This window comes from Eschrichtius robustus, chromosome 13 (genome assembly GCF_028021215.1).
Source record: "Eschrichtius robustus isolate mEscRob2 chromosome 13, mEscRob2.pri, whole genome shotgun sequence".
Lineage (NCBI taxonomy): Eukaryota > Metazoa > Chordata > Mammalia > Artiodactyla > Eschrichtiidae > Eschrichtius > Eschrichtius robustus.
Window position 1 is genome coordinate 12,467,989 of NC_090836.1, and position 19,764 is coordinate 12,487,752.

A 19,764-nucleotide genomic window follows, 5' to 3' on the forward strand; every position below is an offset into this window, starting at 1 on the left:
TGGAAAGGGAGTTTCATGTAAAGAGCCAAAGCACAGAGATGTAAACGTGGTGTGAGAGATAATTATTAGTAATTTAGTATTACCAGAAAAGGGAATGATAAATCCAGGCAGAAAGGCACGCTGGGACCAGATCGCAAGGGGCTTTATATTCTAAGTGTAGGAGCTTGTCTTATTTCATAGGTGATGGGAAGCCACTGAAAGATCTTAAGCAGGAGAGAAACAGTGCCTGATGTGGCCCAGGTGCCTGTGGAAATTCAAGAGATTCTCACAGGCAGAGGGATATATAAGTCTCAAGCTTAGTAGAAACTTCTATATGATCATACTATAAAATAAAATAAATTGAGATTTCCTACCATTCCTATCCTGAAAGCTCATTGCCCATCGCACTGGAACAGGGGAACAACACTGCTCCTAATGATGTAACACCACGTGTACTGTGCTCTGCCCCAGTTCCTCTGAGGAAACTCATGAATGGGAACCATCCGGTTACCATATTTGTTTGAAGGAAGAAAGCAAAGAAATGAGGGTCTCAATCTGATCATACAACTGTTTTATTCTTGTACTCTTGTGCTGTTTACAGTGTCTCCCAGTAAAGAAGAACCCCAGTTGGCAGGGAATGTGATTAGGGACCTTCAGTGAACGAGCAGCAACCACAGGAGAATCCAGGGATGGGAGGAGATACAGGGACCCCAGGCAAAAGGACTGTTAGTGCTAGTTTGCCCATTTCCTGGCCTCTAGTTGCTCGAATGGGAATAAAAGAGGGAATATTAAATGATTGTCTGTTGGGATGGAGAACTGGGGAGATCTGGCTATGAGAGGGGATCAGAAGGGTGGGTCAGGATTAAAGCCTGGGTTTTAAGCATCTTGTTCGGGGGACCACTGTGAGAGACAGTGTGGGAGAGGATGCAGCGATAAGAGAAGGTGGAGGTTGCTGGAGAAGGGGCTCAGCTGTGATCAGGGAGGAGGGACGGGGCTCTTCTGGGTGGCAAAGGTAGGGAAAGGGATGGGCAGAGGCGCTCATTCTGTCCAGTCCTTCTTGATGGACAGGCTCCACTCCCAGGTAAGGTGGTCGTGCTTGTCATCATCTGTGAAGAAGGATTTGTTGTGGTAAGTGCCTCGAGCCAGCATGCCCTTGGGGGCCTCCTCAGTTGGAGTCAGAAACTCATACTCCTCTGGCCGAGGTCCGTAGCTGCCAACCATGAATGTTGCTTTATCCACTGGGAAGAAAGAAAAGTTCATTAGGGTGAAAGCCTGGTAGAGGGAAAACAAACTCTGCACACTGGAGAATTTGGAGCACAGCTCACTGTGATCAAAGCCAAGAGCAATGGTTTCCAATTCTGGCTAAACACCAGATTTACCTGGGGCAACTTTTTGTTTTCTCTTGAAAACATTTTTTTTTTTAAATTGGAGTTCTTTTTAATAATACACTATTCTTTGACCCACTCCCAAAGGTTAGTGATCTGCTGGGGGCGTCCCAAGAATCAGTGTCTTTAAAACACATCACAGCTGATTTTGAGATTCAGGAAGGTGGGGAATCAGTGCCCTAAATCCATGGGGATCAAGACTCTTTTTATGGAGATGTAGCAGATTATACCATAAAAAAATCTCAGGTGGTCAAAAGGTACAAACTTCCAGTTATAAGATAAGTAAGTCCTGGGGGTGTAATGTACAGCATGGGGACCATAGTGAACCGTACTCTAGTGTATATTTGAAAGTTGCTGAGAGAGTTGATATTAAAAGTTCTCAACACAAGAAAAAAGCATTGTAACTATGTGTGGTGATGGGTATTAACTAAACTTTTGGTAATCATTTTGCAATATATACATATATCAGATCATTATGCTATAAGCCTCGAAATGATACAACGTTATATGTCAATTATATCTCCATAAAAACATATCTCAAACTAGTTGAGACCTGAGTTCTGGCTTCAGCTCTGCAACTACCTAACACTTTGGAGCCTCTCTTTCTTTTCTATATAATGAACTTTAAGGATCTTCTGTCTACAAACTATCATTCTATGAACAGTTGGAGAAGATAAGGTAACAGCTGGGGATCAGAATGAACAGAATTCATGGATGGAATAATTAAATGAAAAGGAAAAGCCAATAATTTGGTAAAAAAAAAAATAGTGATGAACTGGGACAGATGGTAAAAATAGCCAACCAAAGTTATTAATAGGTAACTGGGATATATATTAAGAATAGTAGGGATTAGAAAGTATAAGTAAAGGTAGGTAGGCAGGCAGGTGACATTTAGTTGGCTGTTGTTTTGAATAAGCTTGGAGGAACAGCTACAGACACGTCATCGACCTCTTGCCCGAGTGAAGCACCACAGCCTTTACGCCCAAAGGAAAATAGGAAACTGAACTATTTTTTCATGAGACTAGGTATTGGAAAGATCAACCAAGATCTTTCAGGTTAACAATCTTCTGTGGCATTTGAGTCACTGAGTGGTTCTCTATGTCATGCAAATTGATCAATGTCTTCCCTAGCCCTCATTGATTGATTTGGAGGAACTGACCTACACATTATTGTTTCACACTTCTGGGGGATGCTGTTTGACACCTTCAGGTAAAAGGGAACTTTACAAGTGCTTCCATCAGCCTTCCACCTTTCTCTTTTCCCTGCCCATATTAATGGAACACAACTGAAGACAGGTTCCCATGGCATGTACCGCTTAGGTACAACTTGTCGAGAAAACTGCACATTAAGTAATGTGATATTATTTGTTTCAGTTACAAAGCTTTTCTCAGTTCTAGAAAGAGTACTTTTTTCTATTTCTTTGTTTATGAAATTGAGCACCGTCCCCACCCCTCTGCCCCACCACCTGCCCCCCGTATGCTGCTCCCACCTCCCATTGGATAGATCTTTCCTATCTTGCATTTCTCTGACACCCAGGTTTTATACTTGTGCACTGCTTTTTTTTTTTTTTAATTTTAAGAGTACATTTATGTACTTTGATTCAAACTTATCTTGGTTACTCTTCCCCTTTATAAGTAATAAAGTTGAATTCCAGAAGCTGAATGCTGAAGGTTAGTGGCTGACGCAGTCTTAACTAAGTTTCCTGAATATAGAACTTGCCATTAGTATGTAGGTCAGAAGTATATGTGTGCCTCTCATAGGGTGAGTGTCCACAGCTGTCATCAGATTCTTAAATGAGTCTAGGACTAAAAATTGCTAATAACCTGAAGTTTAAGTGTAGTGAGAAGCAGAGTTTGGGACAATGGAAAGTGTGGATACTTTACCTTTCACCCCAGTCCGGTAGGTGTGTTGAACATATTTCAGTCCTGACACAATATCCTTGTTCACCTGTAGGTGGGAAGGATCCAAGCGATTCAGATTAGAGGGTCTTTCATTTTTCCTCATCTTTCATGCTGATCCTGCCTAGCTGAGGCTTCTCTGAGGACGAAAGGACTGAAGATTTGGTTCAGAATAAGTTACTACTGTCTTTTAGCGTGGTGATGAGGCAGACATTGGAGAGAGGAGGTCACAAGACTCAACGTTACCAATCTGGTTGTAACTGTCTAATACTGTGATTTTTGGTGTCGGGGAGGGAATGGTTAATTACAACATTGTCTCAATATTCTTCATTACATTTCTCCTTCCTCAATGGTCCAGAGAATGGTCTTGATCTCCCCCTCCCTGATATTACTGGCCAGAAGACCACCCTTGTTTTAGGTTACAAAGGTACCAATGGAAACTATTGTGTAGATACCTGAAAAATCCTAACTTCAGAAATGATCCACCTAGCATATGAAAAACAAACAGAGAAAAGTCGTAATGGAAAATCAGGTCTAGAAGATGATTTTGCCTGTAATGTAACTGTGATTGGAGTCTAGAGATGAGGAGATGGGTCACAGGAAAACATCCCCCTATGTAAATAATGGGTGAAATCCATTTGCATCTGGCAAGTATTTTGGATGGCTGTCATTTTCAGACGTTGTCTGAGATCTTAACAATTTCCCAAGCCTTTCAAAGAAAATTTACTAAAGCAGAATGAAAATATAGACAGCCCAAGCACTTTGTTTTTCCATGATTCATTCTACCTAGGACTGAACTGGTCTCTCTGTTAATTTTATACAGTGGTCATATTTATACAAATTAAAGTGGGCATGGCAGCATTAGCTGGATGGCTTGGTTAATTGTTCACCGATGTAAGAATTAAAGCATCTTAAAAATAGTTTCTCCTCAACAATAGGTAGGACTCCCTTTTTGTTTTGGACAGAATAGTTAAAGCAATCTGTCAGTGCTACATTTTGTTTTGTTGGCAGTGAGGTAGCATAGCAGTGAATACTGCCAGCTGAGGTTTGAAACTGTCACTCGGTAAAATCTGTAGCATAAACCTACCAAAAGCAGACAGAATGAAAACAGCTTCATTGAAGAAACTGTGATGCAACAAAACCCAAACTTTCTAATTCCTCTGACTTCCACATGTGACTCATAGAAATAGGAAAAATGAATGCATCTTTCTAGAAGTCTCTAAGCTGGTCTTCTGGGCCTAGTAGAAGATGTGGTCTGGTGGTTAAAAGACCAAAACACAGGAATGGTGGCAGAGTAGTAAATAAGGGCTTCAAAATAAAGAGACTCCTGTTTTTCTAATGCTGCATAGAGTGTTCATTTAATATAAATATGGTTGAGACAGACAAAAGAAAAGTATAAACATTCCTAGCTAGTCTCTTCCTCTGCCTGTACATCCCTCCCAATTGTCTTTTCCACCCCAGGAAAAGACAGTTTACTGGGGGCATGAATAAAAGCGAGAGCCATGGAAATCACATATACCACATCTCCTTGAGAGGCAGAAGGAAAAGGGGGAGAAACTAAAAGAACCATCCCAGTTTTCGGAGAGTGTTGTTAAGGTTTGAGGAAGAAAGAGAAGAACTTTGAGAGCAACTAAGAGAGATAATGAAAGAGGATTCTAGGATGTGTTGCTGGTGTTATGAATGCAAACTTTCTTGGACATTTTTCAAGAGATATCAGTAAAGATTTAAATCACTTTCCAATTACATATTTTCAGTTTTGGACTGGTGTTTCTTCCTCGATCCATGCTGGGACAGGCCACAGGGCAGTTCGACTTTATGTGGGTTACACATAGAGAGTGATCTTTCCCTGTTAGAGACAAGGCCAAATCTCTGAAGTGGATGGGACTTGAAAACTGCTTTCTGTGCCCACCTCCTCCATCGCCTTCATGTGTAACCCTGACTGCCGAGGACCCAACCCCGGCCTTCCCACCCATGGCAGAAGCCCATGTACCATACCTTTCCTTCTCATCTTATTCACATCAACATTTTCTTTTTGAATTTTATTTATTTATTTTTATACAGCAGGTTCCTATTAGTTATCTGTCTTATACATATAAGTGTATATGTGTCAATCCCAACTGCTTATTAAATTGAAAAATTAAGGCAGTAGCATTAATGATTCGAAATTAGACTGATGTGAAACTCATTTGAAGCATATTTGGATACAATGCCTTACTAAACTCTCAGGTGCTTTAGTAATAAATACAGGAAACAAGTAAGTGACCATTATAGAGTGTCTATTATAGAGTAGGCATCAACAAATATTTTCAGAAGGAAATTATTTTGAGGCATATTTGTATGTGGTGGGGAATGATTGTCCATGGACCCTGAATCATATCCTGAACCTTGGAGAAAGAAGGGCTGGTGTGCAAATAGAGAGGGCAGATGGGGTCTTTGTTGGTGGAGCCCAAGCCCTGGAGGAAGTGACCAAGTGGGAGTGAGGGGCAACCAAGGCACATATAAACAATTAAATGCAGTGAATTTCTAACTCATTTGTTTTCAAAGTCAAGGTTACTTTTCTCCTTGATTTTGGCTGCTCACTGGGATATGGGCCTATTCATTCTATGTCAGTTTATCTCCTATTTAGTTTTGCTCTTACTTGTTTACCTGCTCTACAACTAAGTTGTAATTTCCAGTTATTTACCAAGGACCACACCCCCTGGATTTATATATCCTTGAGCAATTAGAGCTGAGGCTCTAGCTGTTCTATTTTCTTTTCCTATTAATTTATTCATTCATTTATCTATTTCTCAATAAATAGTCATGAAATATCTACCATTTACAAAGTTTTGCTTGAAATAGTGCAAAGAAGGGATAGATAGTCTCTCCCTATCTCAAGGTGTTTAGGCTGAATAGGGGAGAAATGATACAAATGATATAAAACAAAGTAATGTGTGTCTTGTGGATGGGAGTATTAGAAGGTCCCAGGAGAGGGATCCCATTGGCTTCAGTGATCAAGGGAGAGTCCAAGGGAAGGGTCCTGGCTGGAAAAAGGGCATGAAGCAAAGGTGCACCTTTAACAGGTAGAGCCCAGGACTGGGGAGAGGACAGTCTAGGGAAAAAAGAGAAATAAACAAAAAGTATGCCAACGTGATAATGCAAGGAATTTGATTTTTCCTTCCTCTGATTATAGGAAAGATTTAAACTTTATTAAAACATACAAAACCAGATACTTACTTTGAAGTTAATTTTGACTCTATATTCAACACCTTCCTTTAGCACAAAGGTTTCTTTTTTGAGAGCTTCCAGATCCCCTGTAGAAGTGGATTTTGAAACAGTTAATTCTCCTCAGAAGGACATTCACAAGGAGATGAATGAAGTTGAAGTTCCAGAGCCATTTGCTGGGCTCCTCAGAGCAACATGATCCACATGGCCCTCAAGTCAAAGAATGTCTGAGATTAGTTGCTGCACAAACACACATTTGAAATGCCTGAAATCTTGCAGCCAGATGTGAAAGAAATGTGATAGAGCTTTTCCCCAAGTTTGACTGCAACCTTAAGAATATGTAAGACATTATGGTTAAAGACTCTGCCCCCACCCCACAAATAAAGAAATAGGAGAAAAATATTATATGAGTGCCAGCTATTTGTTTTTGGAGATTTGTTAGCATTTGTGGTGTTTTCTAGCTTTAGAAAATTACTCATTTGGTTCCTTTTTATCATTCTAAAAAGAATTCACTTTTGTACTTAATTTTGCTTTTGCATTTGCAATTTCATATCATTTTTCTTAAGGAAAAGGAAACATCACTTAAGTTATAAAAGCTTCAGGCTCCATAAAACAGATCTGCCGCTAATTCCTGTACCCTGGTTAGAGAGGTGATCTTTCTCTGCTCCTCTCCCAATGTGATCCTGTACAATTTGACATTCGGGGTGACTGTGTGTGTGTGTGTGTGTGTGTATGTATGTTTTGCACAGTTCTGTGCAGCTGTTTCATGTACAGAGTTGGTACCAGAATCCTATGTATACATCTGGGATTCACCTCCATAGCTTTTTTGTGACAGAAAACTGAATTTGGTTTTCTTGCTGCTGGGAAAAGAGGACAGAGACCAAGTTTTCCCTGCAATATCATCAAGCCCTTCTGAACAGAGCAGGTTTCCTTAGCGCTAATTCAGACCTTATCTTGCAAAATGACGGTTGTACCTGGTAACTTTACGCAATTTCGCACAGGAAGAGGTCTGAGGTCCGATGAGAGAGAGAGAGAGAGAGAGTTTCTCTCTGGGAGAGATGCTAGAACATGGAGGTAGTTGAATGTGTGCTCTAATGATTTCGGTTGAATAGGAAGTGTGTCTTAGCCTCCAATTTCCTCTCTCTGACAAAAAGCCCATATAAGGTAAAGAGTGGATGTGTCCTGTGTGAGGGGAACCACCTTGTTGCTAAGCCTACAGTTCTAGAGTCATGCTTTATTCTGTCTCATGTGTCCATTTTTTGAATCTGGTAATAATTTTTTGTATTTTACTAAAGACCTGCCTTTCATGCCCCCAACCCCTAGCTCCGTGGCCCTTTCCTCATTCCTCCCAGTTGCCAATTTTCCCCAAATCACCCACCTTCCCCGTCTCTCCTCATTTCCTCCAGACCTAAGTCTCAGGAAAGGACTTGACCCTTGTCACAATAAAGTGAAAGAAAATAACATGTTAATTTGTATATCTTTAGTGGGGGAAGTTGCTTCTTTAAAAGAATCAGAGCTTTAAGTTAAATAATGTGTATTTAACAGTGGAATTCCTAGCATTATTCAGGAGGTCTTAGATGGCTTCCTGTCTTCAGGTAAGTTCTGTAGCTGATGTAAGGTCAATATTTTCTCCGATGTTTAGATTATATAAATATTACCATTTCAGAAGCATACAGCTTGCTTCTTAACATTTCCATCAGCAGTCTTTTTACACAAATAGTAATTCTCCTGCTACCATGTGGAGATAAAAATCTGAAATAAATATGATATAGGTAGCTATATCCAGTACTTACACCTGACCCCTTTTCAATTAGAGACAGAGATTGGGCTTTTCATTAAGCACAGTAAATACTGTGAAAACTATGATTTGTGAACTGGTCTCAGCATACCTTACTAGAATTCACTTTACTAGGATTTTTCTTCTTTTTTGCTGGGACAGAGGACAAAAACCAGTTTACCCAGTAATGCCATTAGGCCCCACTGAACAGAAAAGATGTGTCCACTTACCAGTGAGGTCCATGGTGATTGGTCCTGGGGCACTTTCACAAACCAGGGTAAGACGGGTGACAGTGACATTGGGGGCTGTTGGGTCTGCAGGATTCAAAAGGAAATGTAAGCACAGAGAGGAGGTATTTACATACTCTGTGTGTGTGTGTGTGTGTGTGTGTGTGTGTGTGTGTGCATTTCAAGTAGGAGAGAGAGAAGATAAAAAAGAAAAGGGATATCTCCATCTGGAGGAGAAATAGAAATGGAAGTGGCAGATTCACCATGCTTGGTCTCAGTGGCCTTATAAATTCCAGTGATGCTATTTCTGCTTCAGGTACTTGTAGGTCCATCTCAATCATCAGTAGCAGACATTTCCTGAGTGGCTATGGGTACTCTGTTGGTTAGTCACGGCCCATCCATATCTCTGGGCCATGTCTTAGTCCGCCATTGCGTATGTGTATGTGGAAGAGATGGTTATTTAGGTAAGGAGTGAGAAGGAGAAAGAGAAGAAAAGGAGAGAATGTGAGCAATCGTGGAGAAAATACAATTCTGAGTGGTAGCCTGAAATTCCTTCTAAACCCTCCCTATGTGTTATTTTTATCTACTTCAATGTCAACTTGCACCTTATCTCGAAAGAAAACTTAATTATCTGGTCCATAACTTGATTCGGCACATAGAGATTGCACCTCACTCACTTAACTCTGGAAGCACTTGGTACACTTTCCTTTGCAACTGCTCCTGAGTAGCTGAAATGTCTGCCTTGTCAGTGCCCCTCCACCTGCCCCCCATCTCTGCACACACACACCTGCTACCACAGGACCGTCCCCCAGGAGCGTTTTCTTGTACTTAGTTAGACTTTCATCATCTTTGTCCATCTCCTGCAGCTCCTTCAGGGACTTCTGTGGTGGAGGCTTGTAATTGAGCTTGCCATCCAGCTCCTCCTCCTCCTCCTCCAGGTGTGGTTCTGGGGCCTTTTCAGTCATTTTGATCTACAGAGAGAGGGAGGGAGAGAAAGAAAGAGAGAGAGAGATGACGGTCTATTAGCCAAAAGTCAGTGGATATGAACGATGTTTGTCGGGCTGTTCTTAGCATTATTTTTGCCAGAATGAACTTGTGCAATTGTCAGTGATTTTCCAGATTTTCCGCTAATTCAGCCTCATTCTAGTTCACAAAATAAGAATATAATGCATTCCAGGCTTTCCTTTGACATGCCTGAATGTTACCACACTGTGATGGGTCCCTCCCGTTTGCTGAATGAAACTGACAGAAAATAAGTAACTCTTTGGGAGTTCTGTAAAACAAGTGAAACAACATAGCACAAGCTGCCCCGGACAATAATGAGTGGCCCTAGTTCATATACTTATAGAAATTATCACAGTCCTCCAAATCCAGCCAGCCTTGCCAGTGTCAAAGTGCTCAGGGTGTACAATCCCAGTTATGATGGTTTCAAGTACATGCTAAAAAAAGTTAGCTCTTTCCCATTCATTGAATCTTTCCCTGAACTCCTGCAAGAGCTCAAAGGTAACTCCTGAGAAGTTGTAGGTCCCTGTGATACCTGCCTGAGTGTCTGATTGGTTTTCACCCCACACTGCTAATAATTCCTTGAGGGCAGGTACTAAGTGTTGTGTTTCTCTTGAATTTCCCAAGACACTGGAATAGTTCAGCCATTTTATAAGCGTTCATTCATTGACTTAATAGGTTCTATATATAAAGATCTTCTGTTCTTTGGAAATGACACAAAATAGCAAAGGACTCTAAATTCCTCCAGACAAGTTGTAACTGTGTCTTTAGTACCTTCTATCCATTTCCACTTCCCATTTAGTACCTCTCTACCCTCTCGAGATTTCCCCTGACCTTATGCTCTAAGACCTCGTCCGGGCATACTCTGGGGTCTGTCTTCTTCCATTATCATTTATATTTACTTGTTTTGTGTTAAAACATTGAGGGAAGATCTAATAAAATTATTCACACTTAAGTGTTGATGAATGAATAATAAATTTAAAAATTATTCCTCTTAGGGCATGTATAGTCAGAGCTTTTCGGAGCTGAAATGAACCTTAGAGGTAATATATTCCAAACCCTAATTTAATCATTGAGAACCTTGAAACCCAGAGGTTAAGAGAACTGCCCAAGTTCACATAGCTGGGTGAGATGCCATGTCTTAATAAAGAGGAAGAAATCTCTACTGGAATAATTTCAGGCCCCATGGCTGGCAGCAATGGAGCTATTTGGGGAAACAAGGGAGATATTTGGAGAAGGAGATAATGTCCTGATTTCCTTTTGTTTTGCTCTGAGGGTAACTCTCTTCCCTGTCTTGGGTAAAGGCTTTAGTGCTCGGAAGTGGCAGAACACTAAGAAAATACCTATCACATCTCATCCTGAGTGACTCTTCAAATCTCTATAAACTCCCCTGAGAGTGAAGCTGTGTCTGGCCAAAATCAGTTATGGTTTTGAGTCTCAATGTCACTATTACTGGCAACAGGAAGAAAAATAATTTGGAAGTGAAGCCAAACAAAAGCAGTTTTAACAGAATAAAAAAAGGAAAGGAAAAGAAATCATATCTCCTGGCTCATCAATCCTCTTCCAGCAAAATAACAAGCCAAACACTGTGACTCCTGATCAACTCTGAAAACAGTATTGCAATGCCCAGGTCCACTTCCTGTGTAGGAAGGAAGCGTGTAGGCCTGTTCCTATGGCAACTCTTGCTTCAGCTACAGAACCAGCTCCACTCAGAGTTGAGCCTCTAGAGAAGATCACAATAAACAGAGTGACTAACTCAACTCATGTTACAAACAACACTCAGGGAAAGTGAATGAATTGGTTGGAAAAACAATGAAGGATGCAGTGGGTGGAGGTCGTAGGTTGTGGGTAGTTTAAGGACAACCATTAAGCCACACATAAAGAGCAACCCAGAGGAGACTAATCAGATGAGACAGGTTCTCCTCTGGAGCCTGACCAGATATCCAGGGTAGAGGTCACATAAGAAACCTGCAGACAGAGCATCAGGAAAGCTAAATACAGATGAAAGCATCTCAACCCCCATAGGCAGGACTTTCTGGAATATATCGCTTGGTTCTAACAAGTCATGTGCTTGAAGTTTGACCATGAGATGATGACATCACAGTAGATCAAGGTGACTTTAATAACCTAGGGAATTGTAATTCTGCACCCTCCAATCTCAGTTTTGAAAGGAGAGAGAGAGAGAGAGAGAGACAGAGACAGAAAGAGACAGAGAGACAGAGAGAGAGAAAGATCTGGTCTAGGACAGCATTTGCTAACTTCTCACAGTGTAATCATTGACAAGTCAATTTATCTGTCATCTAGAGCTTGATCTTTTCATTAGTGAATCTGAGACTTGTGTCACTTTTAAATTTCCTTGATTCATTGCAGATACAATAGTTGCTCTATAAAAATGAGCCAAAAATTTATGTAAAGACATTGAAGATCAGAGGATAATGTGGGATTACTATATGAAATTGTGGAAGTCAAAAGGAGGAAATTTGGGACTACATGAAAATAATTTGGTCTAATTAGATAGCATAAAAAAAAGAGATATGAAGTCAGATGACCCCAAACCAGTTCACTCTGGAGAGCTGATTGGAAGAAAAGATGAAAATGCCATAATATGGCAAATAAAGGACTGGAAACCACTTCTCAGGGAAAGGCCTTTTGAAAGCAAAATTAAGGCCACAAATATTTGATGAGCATCTAGTATTTACAAGACACTGTACTTTAGCACATACTGATATTTAAGTTATTCTCCAAAGTGGAGAAAATGTTGGAGGAAGAGCAATCTAGCCATATCAAAAAAGCCCAGCTCGTTTGACTGATGGTTCTTAATCTTTTTGGAGATTACAAAGCTCTTTAAAAATCGGGTAAGGGTCACGGTCCTTATAAAAGGAAAAAAGGAAAAAGTCCATGAAACTGTGCACGCAGTACAGGGGTTCATGGACTCCTAAAGTCCTTCGTAGATTCTACTGAAGTCCATGATTAAGAACATGACCTTGAAACTGTAACTTTTGGAAACAATGAAGCAGAGCGTTGAGTGTTAAAGGGGAAGCTTGCTTGTCTCTGAAGCCTGGCCAGACCAATGGCACAACTCAGCCTCAAGCCAAGGATCCTGTCTGTGAACCTGAAACGTTGGCCCTCAGAAGCAGGAGATCCCAGGTAACATCTGGATCTGACCACAAGCCCAGCAGAAGAGCGACGGTGCACAGGGGGCAGTTTTAGGGAAGAGTTCTGGGTCAATCTATTTGATTTTGGATAATTATTCCCTCACTGAACTAGGCCTCATCATGCATGAGTTCTCATTCTGGCTTTGCCACTAACTAGCTGTAACCCTGTGAGCAAATGTTCCAACTGCTGTGATCTTCCTTTCCTCATCTTGGGAAGTGAGGGGTTAGGGCAGACCATCTCTAGGTGCTTTCCTTTTCTAAGGCCTTTACCTGTAGTTGTGTGAGCTAAATTGCCATTCAGTTACTTTATTTCACCGGTGTATATAAGAGACTACCTACCTCTGTTTTACTATTTCAAATTTATGTGAATTCCCCAAAGATCCTACGTTTTCAATTTCACAATTCATTTCCGGGGAACTTCAGATTCTCCCAAAGCCCCAACTGGTTTATATATCTTGACAATGGTTTCCCAGACTACCTGTGTGTGTATATTGAACTACAAATACAATTTTCCTTTTTTTTTTTTTTTAATAATTTTTACTGTTTTTTTTTTTTTTTTTTTTTTGGCCCCACCGTGCAGCTTGCAGGATCTCAGTTCCCTGACCAGGGGTTGAACCCGGACCATGGCAGTGAAAGCCCGGAATCCTAACCACTAGGCCACCAGGGAACTCCTTCATTTTTCTCTTTTCCATTTCATGGGTGCTGCTGAAGTGAGAATAGGAATTTTATGGAAATTCCAGACTTTTTTCTAATCTCATCATCTAAAGAACAGCTGGTTTTGTAATTGATGATAATAATTCTAACAGTTATCACACATAGTGCTAAATGCTGTCTTGAGGATTATCTCATTTAGTCCTCACCACAACCCTAAGGACGGCCGTTATCATCATTCCCTTCTACAGATCAGGAAACTAAAGGTGAGGTAAGTAACTTGCCCAAGAAGACTTGTTGTGTAAGCGGCAGAATGAATATCTGAGCCCGGGTGGTCTGACCTGAGGCTCTACGCTCTGTCGCTCCAGCTGTCTTTATTAAGAAGTAATAATGAAACTGGAGAGCTCTGGAGAGCTCGTTGGTCATTGTGGGAATCTCCCCGGGGGGTGCACAGGCAGAGGTAAGTGCTGCTTTGCAAAACTCTGCAGGGCGGCTTTAGCAAGTCAGGGAAGTGTCACATAAAGAGGGTTTCGGTGCAACTAGGCTCCGTGTCCCCTTGCGCAAGTCACTGAACCTCTGTTCCAGTTTTGGCCTCTGCAAAATGAAATCGTTGCGTTAAAAGATCTCTGAGACCCCCTTCATAATTCAATGACCCTAATGCTCCTTAAGTTAAAGAAGCCTGTAAAACAAGAAAGGGAAAGAGGAAGCGGAGGTGAGGTTGGGGAGACCCCAGCCCATGAGCATAGAACGTTCTTGTTGGGGTCTGCTCCCCTCCCTCTGCAGCTCACCCCCTGTTCCACAAAGAGCAGGGTTGTTTTGTTTGTTTGTTTCTTTGTAGGTTGTTTTTGACTTTGGTTCTTTACACAGTAGAAGTGAAATGGAGAATTATCAATTTTAGATTTCATAAGGCCCCAAAGCACACACGCTTTTTTTTTTTTTTTTACGTGCTCACCACTCTGGTTATCTATTTCCTGCTTCACAGATGCCTACACATGTGAATTTTCACAGCAAACCCTCACACACCCATGTTTAGTATTCAGTGAAACAGTGCCAAGCTTTAGATGGGCTGAGGCAGGAACTTAATCCTCTCAGGCTCAATTAAAATGCCAAATTAAATTAGGGTGGGTACTCATGGCATGAGTATAACATAGCACAAATCGGTGTTTTTGCTTACAAATTCAGTGAAATTTCCAAGACACCGAAAGTGAAATGCACTTAAGAATTTACTAGTCTCCAGGATGGAGCACACGCTTCTGGTCCATTAATGCAGTTCTAAATAAGTGGAGGGCAAGAAAAGGTAAAACTCTTGAGTTTAGATGAAACAAATCACCTGGTTAATTCATAGAAAGATGACCCTGTATGTCTCCTGGAACTTGAGCTTCGAGACCGATGGAACAGAAATTCAAAATGTGTATCCATGATTGACTTTTTATGGGACTTAAGCCAGTTATTAACCTCATTGAGCCCAAGTTTTTCCACCAGTAAAGTGGGAATAATAATCTTTCTTTACAGGGTGGGAGAAAGCATGAAAAGTTCTTGGGCTATCCTGGTCACTAGTAGATGCTCAATAACACTCTGTTCCCTTCCTCTCCTCCCTTCCTGGTGAAGCTGTCTGTTTTGCTACAGTTTCAGCTTCAGCAAGGTAACTGGCTGCCAGACACCAATGCTTTCTTTTGGATCTGCAGTGTTGACAAGGTCCTCTCCTTCCTTCTTAAAAATAGATTTTGTCTCTTTGAGGAGTAGGAAAGAGACAAGAAGTTCTGGGAATTGCAAGGATTGTTTATGAACTGAGTCAGCCGTAAAATGGGACTGTCACTATTATATTTATTTAAAAAGCAATTTAATTTTAGATTCTATTTATTGCTCTCTTTCATAAGTGAAGCCAGGGGTCACTCTGTGAATGATGGGAAATGACAGGAGACACAGGCGCAGCTAATGGAGAGAATTCCTTCTGGCTCTGGAGCAAAGTACAGTGGAGACTTAACTCATGCCCCAAAGTTGCCAGATCATGCTTCTAGATGCACAGGCTGGGAGTATTAGATAAAAGAGTAAAGTTGAGGGAGAGAGAGAGAGAAATGTGGAAGTAACAGAAGTAGGGTATTCCCATCAGAGAAGTACCTATGTAAGCATCAGCACTCCCTTTCATCCCTGACATCTTCACTTCCCGATGTCCAGGATATGCCCACTTTCCCCAAATCTGGGGTTGTAGCTTTACAGCGGGTCATGGAGAGCTGGACCATCTCAGAGCTAGTTGAGGAGGATTTGGGTCTGCTTTGCTGCCTACGTGGTAATTCAGCTCATTTGGGGGAATCCAAGTTTATCCTTCGGGACACCAGAAGTTGTCTTGGTTCTGGATTCCTTTCTGGTGTGTCACTATTCCCTAGTGACCTAGAGGAATTGGTGCTTCCAGGGCTTCTCAGAGCTGCTCTCTACCACCTCCGCCCCACCAAGACCATCTGAAACTGCAGTGCTGGATAAGAGGAACCAACCCAATGCCTGAGAGGACAGTGTCTTGTTACATACAATAAACATTAAGATCAATCAGAGGAGGGTACAGATTCCTAGAAGCAGAATTCTTTAGCATTTCCCTTGAAATAATTATTTCCCAAGAAATAATACATCATTCCTTCCTGGACTTTCATAGTACAGTTGGTCCTCTGCTGATACTGAGGGCACGGGACTCAGAGCATCCGTGGATTTTAGTATCAAGGAAGAAGGCGGGTGGTCCTAGCGCCAATGCCCCGTGGACACCCAGATTCATATGCAAAAGGAGAGAGAACTCAGCGGATGCATTCAACTTTCCTGAGCCTCTACTGTGTGAAGTCACCCTACTTCCACAAACATTCATTTGAAATAATGCTCAAAGAAAATTGCATTAAGGCAGCCATTATTGGGCAAAAGACTACACTGCAATTACTCGATCCATTCACAGAGGTTGTAAATTAAGCATGAAAAGTTAGACAGAAGTAGACACGATTTTTATAAGCACAGTTGGTGAATATCAGCGCCTCTAAGAAAACCCAAGTGAATTTTTACCAGCTCTGGCTGTGGAAACCAGAGTGTGTGCAAACCAGCAGGGAGGGACTCAGTGATTCTTCATTGAATGGATAAATGTCGAAGCTTCAGGAGTAACATGAGACCCATCTCTGGGGGTGCCAGTACGGACTCTAACGCAAGATCCTGGGTGACAGTAACACTGACCCAGGAACAAGGATGCTCAGAATGTGGGATTAAAGAATATTTCTTCCATGGGCATTTCCTAAAATGTCCCTCTGAGGCATTGTAGCTACTGGTTCTTTTTTGCACCAGTGTGTGACCTTAGCCAAGTCATTGAACACTTCTGAGCCGTCCTGCCCTCACTGTGTCCTCTCAGAGTTCAGATTTATAAATTTCTCATACCAGACCTGACACGTAGAAGGCCCTCCACGTAAGTTGTTTCTCTTTCTCTATCTGCTTAATTTTTACTCCCTCCAAGGCATCTCTCTTCCTGCCTGCTGAAGTCTGGAATTTATTGTGCTCCCATGAATTGGTCGGGGCCCTCATCTTTCCATCAGATTGACTCTGCTGTTCCGAGCTTCCACTGAAAACAGAACCTTGACATTGCTCAGAGGATACTTCCTGAGGGACAAACTCACGGTCTCCCAAATAAGGACCAAATTCCAATGCCTGGAAGATGCCAGCCTTTGTTCGGCTATAACCTGGTTATTCCACGTGTGCTGGATCTGTGCGGTATGGATGGGGAATGAACTATTCTCTCAGAAGTTCACACATCTCAGGAAATAATAAGACGATCTTACTATGCCTGTGTCATATCTGGATTTGGGAGGGATCTTTCCTTATAAATGTAATGAGACAAAGCAATGGCGAGGGTGAATGATGGTTGCCTATGACTGAACTCTCTGGGGCCAGCACAGACCGCTTGATTTCCTTTGCTTGATCATTCCTGTGCTGCGGCTCCAACATGCTAACCCTGAATTCAGTGGTTCTTGGTCTCTACGTGAAGGGGCGAGTATGGGACCTCCATGTAGGAGCAATCTGCTTTCCTCCACCCTGAGCAGAACAGCTCAGAGTTTATCAGACCCATGCCACAAGTTACCCTAGGTCCACAGTTTAATTACAGACCACTTTCTAAAACATGCTGCCTAGGACATCCTCTAAAAAGGAAGAAAGTATTTCAGGTCACACCTAAAGCACTTCTCATGGCTGCCAAATTCAGACCCTGACATTTTGAAGGCCCACTGACTGGGGGTCCTCTCTGAGCCCACTTGGATTTTTCTAGAATGCATCTCTTAATAAATTGTTTGGTGTCTTCTGTGTTTGCTTTTAGTTCTCTCAGAGGTAAAGAGCTGGTCTTTGGCAACAACAGCACTTATCTTTTTGCCCACCTCATTGGCTTTTGCTAGTGGTAGAAATGCTATCCCTGTAGAGGGATGAGTGAATAGCCATGCTCCCCCCCTGGATAATTAAATCCCACTGTACCCTAGGGGAGGCTTTCATTATGCATTTCTCTTATATCCCCAGAAAATTCTTCAGTGGAAAACAGCTTAATATTTGACAACTTTGAACCTTTTTTTTTTTTTTCTTTTCAACCAGTCTCTTTAAAGTCTGCCTATAAACAGGAAACCACACATCTCCACCCCAGCACCAACCCACCATCTACCAACGCGTTTCGTATCAGTTTGGATCTACAGTCTTTTTGCTTCTGAGCTTGGCCAGATGCCGGCTCCAACCTTGTAGGAACCTGGCCAGGCACACCCAGTGGCTACGCTCAGAGCCCTTTTCCAAGACATCCAGAATTTATCTCCTGGGCTGCAGCACTCACCCTCCCTCACCGAGGTGCCTCGCCTGAGTCACTGCTGCCACTCCCTGCTCTGACTTCCCCTTCTCTGCAGCCTCCTTAGTACTTTCTTTTCATAAAGTTTGTTTTAAAGAGGCACAGCCCCTCTCAAAAAAATAAACCGTAGAGGACTGTCGTCTGGTGTAGAGATTCCTCCGTTTGTCTGTGCTCACCTGTAGCCTCCCCTACCCTGAAGGTATTTCAACTTACATTCAGGGGTTCACGTCTCCGTCCTGGGTGCCTCTGTCTCTCAGGGCTGACTTCTGAGTACTGGCAGTTCGAACAGGAAGGAAGTTGTGAGAAAAAAAAAAAAAAGTTTTAAACCTACTTGAAGAGGAAACCCTGGGCTGTCTCAAATCCTGTTCCTCTGCGCTGTGTATCTCTTGATCAGCCAACTCTGAACAGCATTCCTGACAATTCATGGCACATGTGAGAGCACGGCCACCCATGTGAACACGGATATATCTGAGTGTGCAGACAAGGGTCTGGAGCTTATAACTGTGCGTCCTATGAATAATTGTGTGGATATGTCTAAAAATCAAGTCATTTCAGTGCATACGCTTCTGAGGCAAGTAATCTAAAACCAGTAGCAGAAAATTCGCATAGGCCTTACTTTGTATCACTAACTTCTGTTCCTTTGGGGTCTCTGCCAGCTTCCTTATCAGCCAGATATTTTGAAAGTTAGCTGGCAGTGAATGCAGGGTGCTAAGAAATTATGAATTTTAACTACATGTATTTAGCCCTAAATCTTAAAATTTGTCCTCAAACTCAGCTTTAGAGTTTTGTTGGTCATAATTTCAAGATGTAGCGTGTATTCCAGCACAAACCATCAAATGTTATTTATTGTAGTTTTCACTAATTTTTCTTTTAAATTAAAAGAAGCCAAAACACTGTTTTGATTAAACCTAGGAATGTAGATTACAAAATAAAACTTCATTAATTCATAGTCTTCTAACTCAGAACTTGTTATAATTTAACAAGTGCTAAAACTGACTTTGTACCTTATTTGAGGAAATGGCTTGTGAAGTAATTTAAATGGGAACAAGTTGCAGAGGCCATATTTAAATCATTTGAGGGAACAAACAGTTTTTAAAGCACCCAAGCCACATTTTCACTAGACATTTCCATTGTTGCTGCTAATAATAAATGCTTATTTATATTAATATTTCAATATTCAGTATTTACATTGTTCTAATATGTTTAGAGCTGACAAATTACGCAAATATATTTGGAGAAACTGACATTTATTTTGTAGTCATTTAAATGTAGTGCATTTTGTTCACTTCATTTAGTAAATTGATGCCACCAGCTAGATCTTATCCTTAGTCAATGGAACTGAAATAAATAAGGAGGTGGTGGTCGTTTGATGGGAGAAAAGAGATTAATCTAGAAAAATATGAAAAGGAAAACAGTATAGAATTAAAATTAATAAAAGTGAGGAAAACCAAATACAGATTTAGTCTATAAATTTCAAAATGATGTAGATAGAACATAGCCTTTGAAACAAAGTATCTGACCGTATTATAAATAAAAGCAAATATTAATTTACACAGAAGATAGTAAAGTTTGTAGCTCAGAGCTCTCAAGAAGGGACATATTTCTTCTTTCAATAATATTTTTTGAGCACATAATTCCTCCAGGTATTGTTC

General features: G+C 41.3%; 1 protein-coding gene across 1 annotated transcript; it reads right to left on the minus strand.

Annotated features, from left to right (window-relative positions):
• Positions 1 to 533: 533 nt before the first annotated feature.
• On the minus strand, positions 534 to 18,427 carry ARHGDIB (Rho GDP dissociation inhibitor beta). Its single transcript, XM_068561360.1, has 6 exons — positions 18,326 to 18,427; positions 9,258 to 9,441; positions 8,474 to 8,557; positions 6,479 to 6,555; positions 3,248 to 3,311; positions 534 to 1,217 (listed from the first exon to the last, which is right to left on the minus strand). Exons 2-6 carry the CDS (start codon positions 9,433 to 9,435, stop codon positions 1,018 to 1,020), a joined length of 603 nt encoding a protein of 200 aa, XP_068417461.1. The 5' UTR covers positions 9,436 to 9,441; positions 18,326 to 18,427; the 3' UTR covers positions 534 to 1,017.
• Between the last annotated feature and the right edge of the window lie 1,337 nt (positions 18,428 to 19,764).